Below are 13,027 nucleotides of genomic sequence, written 5' to 3' on the forward strand. Positions count from 1 at the left end.
TATATTACAATTCAAATTCAGACCTGTATCAAGCTTGAATATTGTGTCCATTTTTGCCCCAACTGTTCAGGGTTGGACCTCTGCGGGCGTATCCAGCTTCGCTCAGCGAAGCAGTTTATTACGTCATGCCGGCTAACAAATTGGACCTCATTATTTTAGTAGTATGGATATAAATCAGTTATAACAAAACAGCAAGTTTGTATTTGCTATGTGACCCCCATCCAATATTTCATTGTAATATGTATTGGTACCTGTGAAAAGAGATTAAAATGTCTACCATAGTAAATAATTAAAAATTTGAAGGAATTGCATTGAGTTAACCTATCATGACTATTGTTGGGATACTATATGTTCTTATTATCAACAATTATTATTATTAACAATTATCAATGAATAAATTATTCCAAAAAATTATATGGTCCTTCTCTGGCTGCAAAGTGTACATTTCTTATATGTGATATAAATCAAGATAATGTACTTTCAGCGTTACTTCATCAGAAAAAGTGGACAAAGAGAACAGATATGCAGATTTCCATATTTTAACCACACCATATCCAGGTATCTGATAGCTGAATTCACTCATACCAATTTGATAAATAAATTTCATAATGCTTCTGCTGTTAGTCTCCTTTTGCATTATTGTGTTTGTTACTTATCATGAATACAGTAGTTATGTCAGTATCATAATGCTAGTCGCCTCTCTGTGCTGAGGTAAAATGCCATTTGTTCCTGTCTCCTGTTGTATTTAACTATATTTTTTTTATTGGCGAATCTTGAAAAATCAAGAGCATCTGGTAATTCATATATATGCATGATCAAATTTATGTAATTTCCAATGGTATGACAACTTTTCACTCAATTTTGTTCAATTTGAGTACTTATTTGACTAAAGTCAAAAGAAATTGGATTCCAAGTCTACTCTAACATCACGAAATGCTATTTCTTAATTTTTGGCAAAGCAATAAAATGTTTTGGGGATGGTGATCAAACATTGTGTAGGTCGGGAAGCAGACAACAATTTTTGGTCATAACCTGTTCAGATTTCACAGATTTAACAACTAAAGAATTTTTCTTTTATATCCGTATACAAGTGTTCAATTTAGTTTCTGGTTATACAGTTATTCATTTAGAAAGTTTCCATATCAATACACACAATACAAACTTTGTTGCTAGAATATGTATGTTGGAGTCGTACCATAATCCTATATGGTTGAAAATTATTAACTAATGACATGTCCATTTGTAAGCTTTATTGGGACTTTTTCTCTTCGAATAATGTGTCAGTTCTAGTTTCCTTTTAGTTAAGTGATTACTCTCTTACAAGTATCCTATCTGATATAAAAGTACATTTCAGGTTGTGAATTCTTCAAGGAATGGAAGGATAACAGCTATACAGGGGAGACAATGATGTTTGACTGGAGTCAGGTTGGTATAAAACATCAATCTTGTAATGGGGCCTGGGTAGCCAAGTGGTCTAAGTAGTTCCTCTACTGTATCACTAGCCTATCAACAATGATGTCGTGAGTTTGAACCCGAACGGGGTAGGGGCGTTTAACTCCAATCTTTATTGACTTGGATTGTCAGTTTTCCTGCTGAAGGTCAGTGGTTATCTCTGGGCACTCCATATTGCTCCACCGAAAAAATATGGCTGCCGTGATATTGCCAATAATGCTGAAAAAGGTATTTAACACAAACAATCAATCATTCTATTCTGGTATATTTATACAGGAATCTTAACTAGTGCATTACAAGTTACTAAAACTGAATATGAGGTCATTTAAAATAAAGAACAATGAGACAACTATCCTTCAAGATCAAGGGACAAAGATGTGAACAATTACATGTCACCTTATGGCGTTCAACAATAAGCAAAACCCACACAACAAAATTATAGTAATCTATACAAGGCCCAAGAATGAGAAAATCTGAAACAGTTCTGAAGAGAAAACCAAGGGCCGATTCATAATACAACAAAAAATGAAAAATTGTCATGACAGAAACAACAACGACGAACACTGGATTACAGGCTCCTGGATTTGGACAGGCATATAAAAAATTATATATATGTAGGGTTAAATATTTTTTTAAGCTAACTCAAACCCTCTTATTACCATTGAGATTGTGGCGTAACAACACAATATAGCTGATTATAAGATGTTATTTTTTGTACAGATTTTCATGGATTGAGAAAAAATTATATCGTGGATATTTGATTTTGTGGTTTTGTCAAAAGTCTGCATACAAGCCTATAGAAAATTTGTACCTTGAAGAACATTGAAATTCCTTGTTCACTTATATCCACGAATTCCTTGAAAATTGGTGTCCCAGATAATAATGAATCCACAATATTCTGCAAAAAGAATGTATGACCTATTCCAGTGTGTTTTATTTTGATTATAGGATTTTGTGGATGCAGTGTTAGATGTACCAAATGATCCATTGTTTGCACAGTTAGGTTTAGATTGGACAAAGTACAGAGTAAATATTTTTTTTCATTAAGATTACTATAGTATGACAGGGATCACCACAACCTATTTAAGGATGGCGGTGCACCACGCTAAAATTTCTAGCACCACGTTAAAATTCCCAGCACCACGCTTATTTTATTGTCCGCCACACTTGAAAGTTCAATAGATTGAAGTTAAATTTCAGATATCCCTAATCCAATTATCATGTCAGTGGCAATTAAGAAGTCGAATTATTGTTAATTGCCTCAAGGGATGTACACTGACAGCTGATTATATTATTTACATGGTCTCGCGTGGTTGAACAAGGTAACAACCAATGAACAATCATGACCCAGTTTCTTCAATTTGAAAAGTAAAACTTGTTTGCAAACTACAGTTATTTTATAGATGCATATGTTTGACTATATCTTAAATGGAATGTTTATATCCTAACTAGATTAATAAAAGCAGTAATCCAAAAAACATTCGGATTCCCTGACCACATGGTCCTTTTGTTGACAACAATGTCACATGATCTCTTTTGGCGGGGAAAATACTGGGGAATACCTAAATAACAGACAAACATTGTCTGGTTATTTTTAGACAGTTAGATCTGGTATAGGAGTTTCCTTATCTTAAAACTCATTTAAAGTAAGAAAAAAGTAAAACTGGATATATAATTCCTTTACATAATTGTATTGGAAAAGAGGGGAGTTAATTTAATAAAATTCTACATAACACATATGATTTTATAAACTGCTAGATAGGCTTAATTTGGTTGAAATGACTGAAATTCTGTGACTGAATGTTTTTTTTGTTATTACTTTCTTTATCTTTTTAGACCTTTTTACCATGTGGTTTTCCATAAGACAATTTAGATAAAATTTGTCAGAATATTCCTGCAATCTGGGAAGCCACATCAGTTGTTTACTCTCCCTGTTTAATATGTTCCTGCAAGTGTGGTGACCACTAATAGGACCAACTACAAAATCTGTGTGAGACCCCCTTTCCAAATTAGCTATATATATGACAAATACATGTAAGGCATATAAATAAAAATTCATGCACAAGGAATCAATTCGACTACACAACACAAAATCTCTGATTTGATGAACTTTCTCCCCAACCCTTGATTTTCATTCTGTGGTGAACCCTGTATGATAAACAATTGTATTGATCTATATAGTAATTGTCATAGCTTTTTGTCTGTGGAGAACCTGTTTATTTTTGGTAGGTTATTGATATAAGATAATTTAAGAATAAATGTGTGTATTTATATTCTTGCTTATGATTAATTCTTAGCCAATATAGACTCTCACCTATCAGTTCATTATTTTTTATGCCCCCATCGTTAAGTTTTACCCTTGTCCGTCTGTACGTCCTAAAATTGGTTTCTGTTCTCTAACTTAAGTTTGCCTCAACCAAATGTTATGAAACTTATACACAATGCTTATTACCACAAAACACAGATCAAGTTTGAATATTGGTGGCGTCACTTTTATCATTCTAGAGTTATGGCCCTTTACAAATGAAAATTCTCTAGCTTTAGTTCGAATTTTGGGCGCGTCACTTTAACCGTTCTAGAGTTGTGCCCCTTTACACATGGAAAAAATGCTGAATTTTTCGTTTCCATTCTCTAACTTGAGTTTGCCTCTACCAAATGTTATGAAACTTATACACAATGCTTATTACCACAAAACTCAGATCAAGTACAAATTTGGGTAGCTTCACCTTTACCGTTCTTGAGTTATGTACCTTTATAAAGTTATATGCAAGCGACGGCATCATCTGGACACATTTTCCCATTTATTTGATAAATTACATGGTTCTGTTGTTCTCAAGATCATTTCTTCATGGGTCAAAATTAAAATATGACATTAAATTTTTCTAATTTTGAGTTTTGTGCCTCGGTTATGGTCCATTGACTTGGGAACTTTTGCATAGTGATTATGGTTGTTTTAAGGAACGCACTAATGCTAAGTCAGTGACATCTAGAATGCAGTTGTTCAAGCATTGGCACATCCCATTATCAAGGAGATTATTATTAAATTCCGTTTTTTTGTCATGGTCCATTGACTTTGAAAGTCATGCATTGTTTACATGTTAATTGGTGCTAGATAAACATTTGCATTATACTATAAAATAAAATAACATATACAGAGACATTTCTATGTGTCAACAGTTTATGAAGTGTAGTTTTTTATTTCAACATATGATTTTTAAGTTTGTTTAAATTACCTGATTTAAATGTTTGATAATATATGTTGGTAATTAAATTGCAAAATAAGGACATATACTGAAGTTTTCTTTTCTTTTTTGGCAGAACTGGGATATTATGCAATTAACACAGAATTATTTATTATTACTGTTACATATTTTAAAAGAAGGTAAGTATACTTTTTCGTGTTTATAACCTTATGAAAACTATAGTATCCTTTTTTGTTTACCAGGTTGACTACTGTATAAGTTTTTTTTTAATTGTTCAAAAACAAGCAAAATAAAGTTAACAACCATATATCACTGTACAGCCTTCAACAATGAGCAAAACCCATAATGCATAACAAGCATAATTGTCTTTAATAATTGATAAAAATGCTGATTTCTTGTTATGGTTATTAATTTTTTTTCTAAGATGAATAGTAGATGTAAATGCATGAGGAAATCAATAGCAACCAAGTCATATTAGATATTTGATTTGTTATCTGTTAGTCTTTTGAATTAGCCTAATTCACATATTTGATTTATACAAAATAAGTTCAATCACATGGTTTATAATGTCAAGTTGCCAACATTGACATCAATTATTCTTCTTGTTTCAAAAATTATATCAACATTTTACTTCATAGGATATGATGAGGGCCTGTTCAATTCCATCACTTCAACTACGATATGTGATATACAGATTTAAAAGCCTTAATCTTGCATGATACTTATATGATCTTCTATTTTTAGGAGACAGTGGTTTATTAGTACATTGTATATCTGGCTGGGACAGAACTCCAATGTTCATATCACTCCTGCGTCTTTCATTATGGGCTGATGGAATTATTCATGCTTCCCTCACGCCCACGGAAATATTATACCTCACACTTGCCTATGATTGGTACTTGTTTGGGTGAGTAAGAGAGTGAGATATGTACTATTAGTATAGGAGTGTTCATTTGACTTTTTTGTATATTTATTTGTCTTAATTCCCTGAATGTAGGTTAGAGATGTGGACATCTGAAATTCAAAGTAGTAATATTTCAATTAAATAAGGTGAAAGATATTAAAAAAAAAATATAAGCATTTAACAACTTCAATTTTTGTAGAAAAATTAAGATACCATATTTTTCATATAAAATGCATGACTTTTGACTATTTTTATGCCCCTGTCGTAGCGGAGGGGGCACTTAGTTTTACCCTTGTCCGTCTGTACGTACGTATGTACGTACGTCCCGAAATTGGTTTCTGTTCTCTAACTTGAGTTTGCCTCAACCAAATGTTATGAAACTTATACACAATGCTTATTACCACAAAACACAGATCAAGTTTGAATTTTGGTGGCGTCACTTCAACCGTTCTAGAGTTATGCCCCTTTATAAATGGAAAAATTGCAAAGTTTTTAGTTTCCGTTCTCTTACTTAAGTTTGCCTCAACCAAATGTTATGAACCTTATACTCAATGCTTATTACCACAAAACACAGATCAAATTTGAATTTTTGTGGCGTCACTTAAATAGTTCTAGAGTTATGCCCCTTTATAAGTGGAAAAATTTGCTAAATTTTTAGTTTCCGTTCTCTAACTTTAGTTTGCCTCAAAAAAATGTTATGAAACTTATACACAATGCTTATAAACACAAAACACAGATCAAGTTTGAATTTTGGTGGCGTCACTTTAACCGTTCTAGAGTTATGCCCCTTTATAAATGGAAAAATTGCTAAATTTTTATTTTCTTCTAGATATCAAGTAATTTTTAAAATTGGAGTTATCTTCCTTTGTCCATGATTATAGTTGAATCAAGTACAATCAATGCTTTATACAATGCAATGTTTAATTTTGACTTCCACTGATAAAACACAGATCAAGTTGAATTTGGGTAGTCACTTTAACCGTTACTGAGTAATGCCCCTTTATAAATTGAAAGATTGCAAAATTTTTAGTTTCCATTCTGTAACTTAAGTTTGCCCCAACCAAACATTATGAAACCTATACACAATATTTATTACCACAATACTAAGATCAAGTACACATTTCAGTGTTCTCCATTTTTCACTAAGGTAAGGTGGGTGTTTTGAAAAAAACACTTGCAACTGGTCGTATTATTTTTTTTATACTTTTCCAACCAGGTTTTTTTACTGTGGGTGTTGTCACAAAAAGAATGGTTAGTATTGTATTCACATTTTATGAAATTAAATATCAAATGGCTTTTGCAGGACTCCCTCCTCCTGCCAAGTTTCTGTCCTGTTCCTTGTTTTAGTGCTGTATTTTTGGCACACAGAACAGTAACATCCTTCTTCTGTGATGATTAGCCATTTGAAGTCCTGTTCATATTTCTCAGCTTGGGAACAACCCCTCAATGTAATGACTATCCCTTTTATGAAGGGTACTTTTCAAGAGATACAAATGAGCACATATTTATTTCATTTACAGAAAATTTTTCCAAAGAACTATACATCTATTTAGTATTGTACGGTCAAAACATGTCCAAGAATTTTGTAATAATCCTGGACTTATATCTACTTTATCATTAAAAATAAAGGGACCCTCTTTGAGAAAAGTTGTTCCAAATATTATATAACTGTACAATGTCTCATGTTTGTTGCTTAGAGTTATACTATCATAAATTATTGTTAATTGTAAATGTCCCCGTGGGACCCTGATTGGAATAACAAAATATTTGATTTGAATCGATTTTATAACCTTTTAAGTTAAAAAATCTTAGTTTTTCTTTTTTCTTTTCTTCAACAGTAAGACGACCTCTGGTCTCTCATTTAAGGAATATCCCTCATAATTTAGAGGGATTGTTCCAAAACCTGCCAGTTTACATTCTCGATCGCTCGTGTGCCTTTTCCGTTGTTTTGATACTTTTTTTTCAATTTTAACAATTTCAATACAACTATCCGTTTTAGTTGACTTATTTTGCCTAGAATTTTCCTTATCACCATCGTCATCTACCTTTTTCTTCCCCCGATTAATAAAAGAAAACATTGAAATTTGACGATCCGCCATTTTTGTCAATGAAAACAAATTAGCGAGGCGCGATTAGTATTTAAATTTTTACGGTGCGGAACCAAAAAAAAATCCAGAATTTGAAAAATAAAAGCCGACCACCTCCTAAAATGGAAAGGTGGTCGGCTTTCAAAAGAAGGTGGTCGGCACACCCGGCTTAAATGCCGAATGGAAAACACTGCATTTTTTGTTTCCGTTTTCTAACTTTATTTCTTGTCAGATTGTTTTGTGAAAATAGTTTCAGATCTTTAGAAGGAATGACAAGAACTTGAGAATATTTTATCAGATTTTCTTATTATGTAGCTTTCAAATGAATAAGAAATTCAGAGATTATTAGGTAGAAAAATGTCTGGCTAGGAAAAAATCAGAGAGTTTGCAAATTTAAGAGTTCACAGAAAATTTACATATGTGTAGTAAAAATCCATTAGATTTATTTTTGTGCATCAACTGTATTTACTCCTCATTTTTGTAGTTAAATTTTTGAAAATTTTGTCAAGCATAAGAAATTTTAAAGAATGCTTTTATTTCCAGACACAATCTTCCAGACAGGGTCCATAAAGGAGAAGAGGTAAGAATGATACGTTGTCCTTTAAAAATATTTATTTTATATCGGTTAAGAATTATCTTCTCTAATTGAATAACAAGGGGCCGCATGACATGCTTTATTCTTTTGTAAAAAAAATCCATCGGTCTAACAGAAAAAAAATGGACCAGAAAACCGGTTGTTAACGGACTTTTACATGTTAATGACCAGTGGGGCATGGTTTCTCTGTTTAGAGTGATGTCCCTTTAATAAAAGCAATTGCGATTCAGATGTTTGGAACATGGCTGAACTGGAAGGCACGTCTGCTACAGACAACTCAAATGATTGTTTTGCCGTACTTTCCGATGCTGATAGAGACTCAGCAACAAGAATCATAAAATTATAGAAAACTTTATTTTGTATTCATATACTGAAAAATTGCACTTAAATGAATGGCAGTGACCTATAGTTATCACTATGACTGGCCTTCACTCTTTCCTATAGAAATGGAAATCGTACAATAATTCGAGTTTGCTTTGAACAATTTGAATTTATGAGAATTTTTAAAAGCATGGTTCCTCAATGAAATAAACATAATAGTTATTGAAGAACTGGACATTATCGTGATACATGGACTGCCCGTAGGAAAATAATAGAATACAAATTTATAATGTCTTCCAAAAATATTGGAAGTGAAATTGCTCTGAGTTGAAATATGAAGCTACTACTGTATGCTCTAGAAGTCATTTTCCAAAACCTTGGATATATTTATGCCTTGCTAAAGATAGAAAGGTGTGATTAAGTTTTCCAGTCTTTGCATCCATTCATCCATTCTGTTTCAGGGGTTCAGGTACAAATTTTGGTTTAAGGTAATTTACCATGAATTTGTGGGCACATCAACTTTAAACTTAGTTCAAATATTCATTTTGATATGAAGTTTTGAAGAAGAAAAAAACATATTCCAAACGATGGTTTTGAACCAGATTTGGCAGTTCACCAAACATTGAAATGGGATAGGTTGAGCGGGGCATGGAGTCATATGGACATTTATTATTGTTTAATAATAAAAACAACCAAAGTATGAAATTGACATAATTCCAACCTTTAATGGTTTTCCCATGCCTTCAAATAACAAAAAGCGATTAAATAACAACACAATAGTAACAACTTTGTGTTTATGTTAGTCAGTTTTATTATTATATTCAATTACTATGTGACTCTAAGATTTGTATAAAATGTAGAATTTCAGTTTTCACACTATGTTCCTTATTTAAGCTCATTTATACATTAAAAAAAAGTTAAGTCATTATAGGCTGATTTGATGAGTCTTAATATATAGTTAAAAATTGTGTTAAATATTTCAAAACAAACTTCAGATGGTTTCAACATAAAAGATAGTGTTTATTTCAAAACAAAACTTAAATCAGTTTCAACATCAAAATGTATGTATGAGATATTTACTTTCTGTTTCATAAAGGAGATGAGGTAGGAATTGTCCATTAAAATATATATTTGAAATGTTATTTGAAAACTGACCTTTTGGGTATCTTACAGTGACCTATAGTTGTTTAGATCCTAGCCCTTTTGTCTCTGCTGGATATTTGTCTCATTGACAATAAAATAACATCTCCTTACTTTTATACTCATAGGTAAAAATCAAAGTAAGAAGATGTGGTATGATTGTCAATGAGACAACTATCCATCAGAGACCAATTGATTAAGATGTAAGCAACTAACTACTCCACTAAAACAAGAAAAAATAGATAATCATGTTTTTTTATATATATCTAGTTTGTTAAACCAAATATTTCCACTACATACTTATTCCTTTTTCAGACTGGGTATTTATCTGTTAGTAGCTTAACATAAACAAATGACACCATTGGTTTTCTCTATTTCAGATTTTATTTTTCTGTTTTAATTTTCTGACTCACATTGCATCAGATGATTTTTCTGCAGTCAAGAAAAGGTAATCAACAGAACTGTTTGATATGAGTATGTGTATTTTTGTCGAGCCTGCGACTGTTGTCGCAGAAAGCATGACATAGGGATAGTGATCCGGAGGCGGAGGCGGCGGCAGCGGTGTTAGCTAACTTCTTAAAAGCTTTATATTTTAGAAGATGGTTCAGTTACTACTCGAAAAAAAAGTTAAGATTTTTTGTAATGTTAATTTCTCTCTTATTATGAGTAATAGGATAACTATATTTGGTATGTGCGTACCTTGCAAGGTCCTCATGCCCGTCAGACAGTTTTCACTTGACCTCGACCTCGTTTCATGGATCAGTGAAGAAGGTTAAGTTTTGGTGGTCAAGTCCATATCTCAGATACTAGAAGCAATAGGTCTAGCATATTCGGTGTATGGAAGGACTGTAAGGTGTACATGTCCAACTGGCAGGTGTCATCTGACCTTGACCTCATTTTCATGGTTCAGTGGTTATAGTTAAGTTTTTGTGTTTTGGTCTGTTTTTCTTATACTGTATGCAATAGGTCTACTATATTTGGTGCATGGAATGATTGTAAGGTGTACATGTCAGTCTTGCAGGTTTTATTTGACCTTGACCTCATTTTCACGGTTCATTGCTCAGGGTTAAGTTTTTGTGTTTTGGTCTGTTTTTATATGACCGCAAAAATTAAAAAATTTTTGGTCGTATATTGGTATGACGCTGGCGTCGTCGTTCGTTGTCGTCGTCGTCCTGCGTCGTCCGAAGACACATTGGTTTTCGCACTCTAACTTTAGTTTAAGTGAATGGATCTCCATGAAATTTTACCATAAGGTTCAATACCACAAAAGGAAGGTTGGGAATGATTTTGGGGGTTATGGTACCAACAGTTAAGGAATTAGGGGCCAAAAAGGGGCCAAAAATAAGCATTTTTGTAACTTCCAGACAATAACTTGTGTGTAAGTGTATGGATCTCTCTGACATTGTACCACAAGGTTCCATATCACAAAGGGAAGGCTGTAATTGATTTTGGGGGTAATTGCCTCAAAATTTTAGAAATTAGGGGCCACAAAAGGGGCAAAAAACAAGCATTTTTCTAGTTTCATGACAATAACTTGTGTGTGAGTGTTTGGATATTTCTGAAATTGTACTACAAGGTTCCATATCACAAAGGGAAAGCTGGGTTTGAGTTTTGGGGTAATTGCCCGAAACGTTTAGGAATTGGGGGCCAAAAAGGGGCCAAAAATAAGCATTTTTCTAGTTTCCAGACAATAACTTGTGTTCAAGTGTATGGATCTCTCTGAAATTGTACTGCAAGGTACCATACCACAAAGGGAAGGCTGGGATTGAGTTTGGGGGTGATGAATCATAAGGGGGTTCAAAAAATTTGGGGGGGGGGGATTTTTTTTTTTTTCTTTTTTTTTCTTTTTTTCCTTTTTTTTTTCTTTTAAAATTTTCCATTTTAAGTTGGTTATTTCTGATTTATATTTAAAAGCAAATAATAATGATATGGTAGGAGATACACACCAAACAGGATGTGTAAATTATTATATTATAAGTATTGTGCAATAGCAAGAAATTTTCAATTGCACAGTATTGCACAATAGCAAGAAATCTTCAATTGCACAGTATTGCTCAATAGCAAGAAATCTTCAATTGCAGAGTATGCGCAATAGCAAGAAATATACAATAGCACAATATTGCGCAATAGCAAGAAATTGTCAATTGTACAGTATTGCGCAATAGCAAGAAATATTCAATTGCACAGTATTGTGCAAAAGAAGATACTTCGTATAAATTGCTTATTTCTTGATCAATTTCAATGGGGTTTTATTCTTGAATTCTTGGGGTTCTTTAATATGATGAATCTAACCCTGTATTAAGTTTTTGGATTTTGGGCCCCGTTTGTAAATTGGTCCACATTGAGGTCCTAAGGGTCCAAAATTTGACTTTGTTTGATTTCATCAAAAATTGAATTATTGGGGTTCTTTGATATGCCGAATCTAACCGTGTATTTAGATTCTTAATTTTTGGTTCCGTTTTCAAATTGGTCTACATTAGGGTCCAAAGGGTCCAAAATTAAACTTAGTTTGATTTTAACAAAAATTGAATTTTTAGGGTTCTTTGATATGCTGAATCTAAACATGTATTTAGATTTTTGATTATGGGCCCAGTTTTCAAGTTGGTCCAAATCGGGGTCCAAAATTAAACTTTGTTTGATTTCAACAAAAATTGAATATATGGGGTTCTTTGATATGCTGAATCTAACCATGTATTTAGATTTTTGATTTTTGGGCCCCGTTATCAACTTTGTCCACATTGAGGTCAAAAGGGTCCAAAATTAATCTTTGTTTGATTTCATCAAAAATTGATTTCTTGGGGTTCTTTGATATGCTGAATCTAACCATGTATTTAGATTTTGGATATTGGACCATAATAGGTGAATGTCCAATTTAAAATTTTTAAGTTCTTAGACCACATTCATTCTGTGTCAGAAACCTATGCTGTGTCAAATATTTAATCACAATCCAAATTCAGAGCTGTATCAAGCTTGAATGTTGTGTCCATACTTGCCCCAACTGTTCAGGGTTCGACCTCTGCGGTCGTATCAAGCTGCGCCCTGCGGAGCATTTTAACCTAATACTATAAGCAATAGGTCAACTATATTTGTTGTATGGAAGGATTGCAAGCTGTACATGTCTGCCTGGCATGGTTCATCTGACCTTGACCTCATTTTCATGGTTCATTGGTCAATGTTTAGTTTTCTTGGTTAAGTCTGTATCTTAGAAACTATAAACAATAGGTCAACTATATTTAGTGTATTGAATGATTGTAAGGTGTACATGTATTTCTTTGTTTGGTTTATATGACCTTGACCTCATTTTCTTGGATCATGTCAAGTGTAT

General features: G+C 32.8%; 1 protein-coding gene across 13 annotated transcripts in view; it reads left to right on the top strand.

Annotated features, from left to right (window-relative positions):
* LOC127700046 (myotubularin-related protein 14-like) overlaps window positions 1–13,027 on the top strand; it is a 36,609-nt gene that overhangs the window by 15,339 nt on the left and 8,243 nt on the right. For all 13 annotated transcript variants that reach the window (XM_052203489.1, XM_052203488.1, XM_052203501.1 and 10 more), the window contains 7 exons: window positions 485–558; window positions 1,355–1,425; window positions 2,401–2,478; window positions 4,771–4,834; window positions 5,400–5,562; window positions 8,190–8,226; window positions 10,083–10,150. In XM_052203489.1, coding sequence (XP_052059449.1) covers window positions 485–558; window positions 1,355–1,425; window positions 2,401–2,478; window positions 4,771–4,834; window positions 5,400–5,562; window positions 8,190–8,226; window positions 10,083–10,150 — 555 coding nt within the window. The remainder of the gene's footprint in view (window positions 1–484; window positions 559–1,354; window positions 1,426–2,400; window positions 2,479–4,770; window positions 4,835–5,399; window positions 5,563–8,189; window positions 8,227–10,082; window positions 10,151–13,027) is intronic.

Source organism: Mytilus californianus, unplaced genomic scaffold, assembly GCF_021869535.1.
Source record: "Mytilus californianus isolate M0D057914Y unplaced genomic scaffold, xbMytCali1.0.p SCAF_47, whole genome shotgun sequence".
NCBI classification, from domain to species: Eukaryota; Metazoa; Mollusca; class Bivalvia; order Mytilida; family Mytilidae; genus Mytilus; species Mytilus californianus.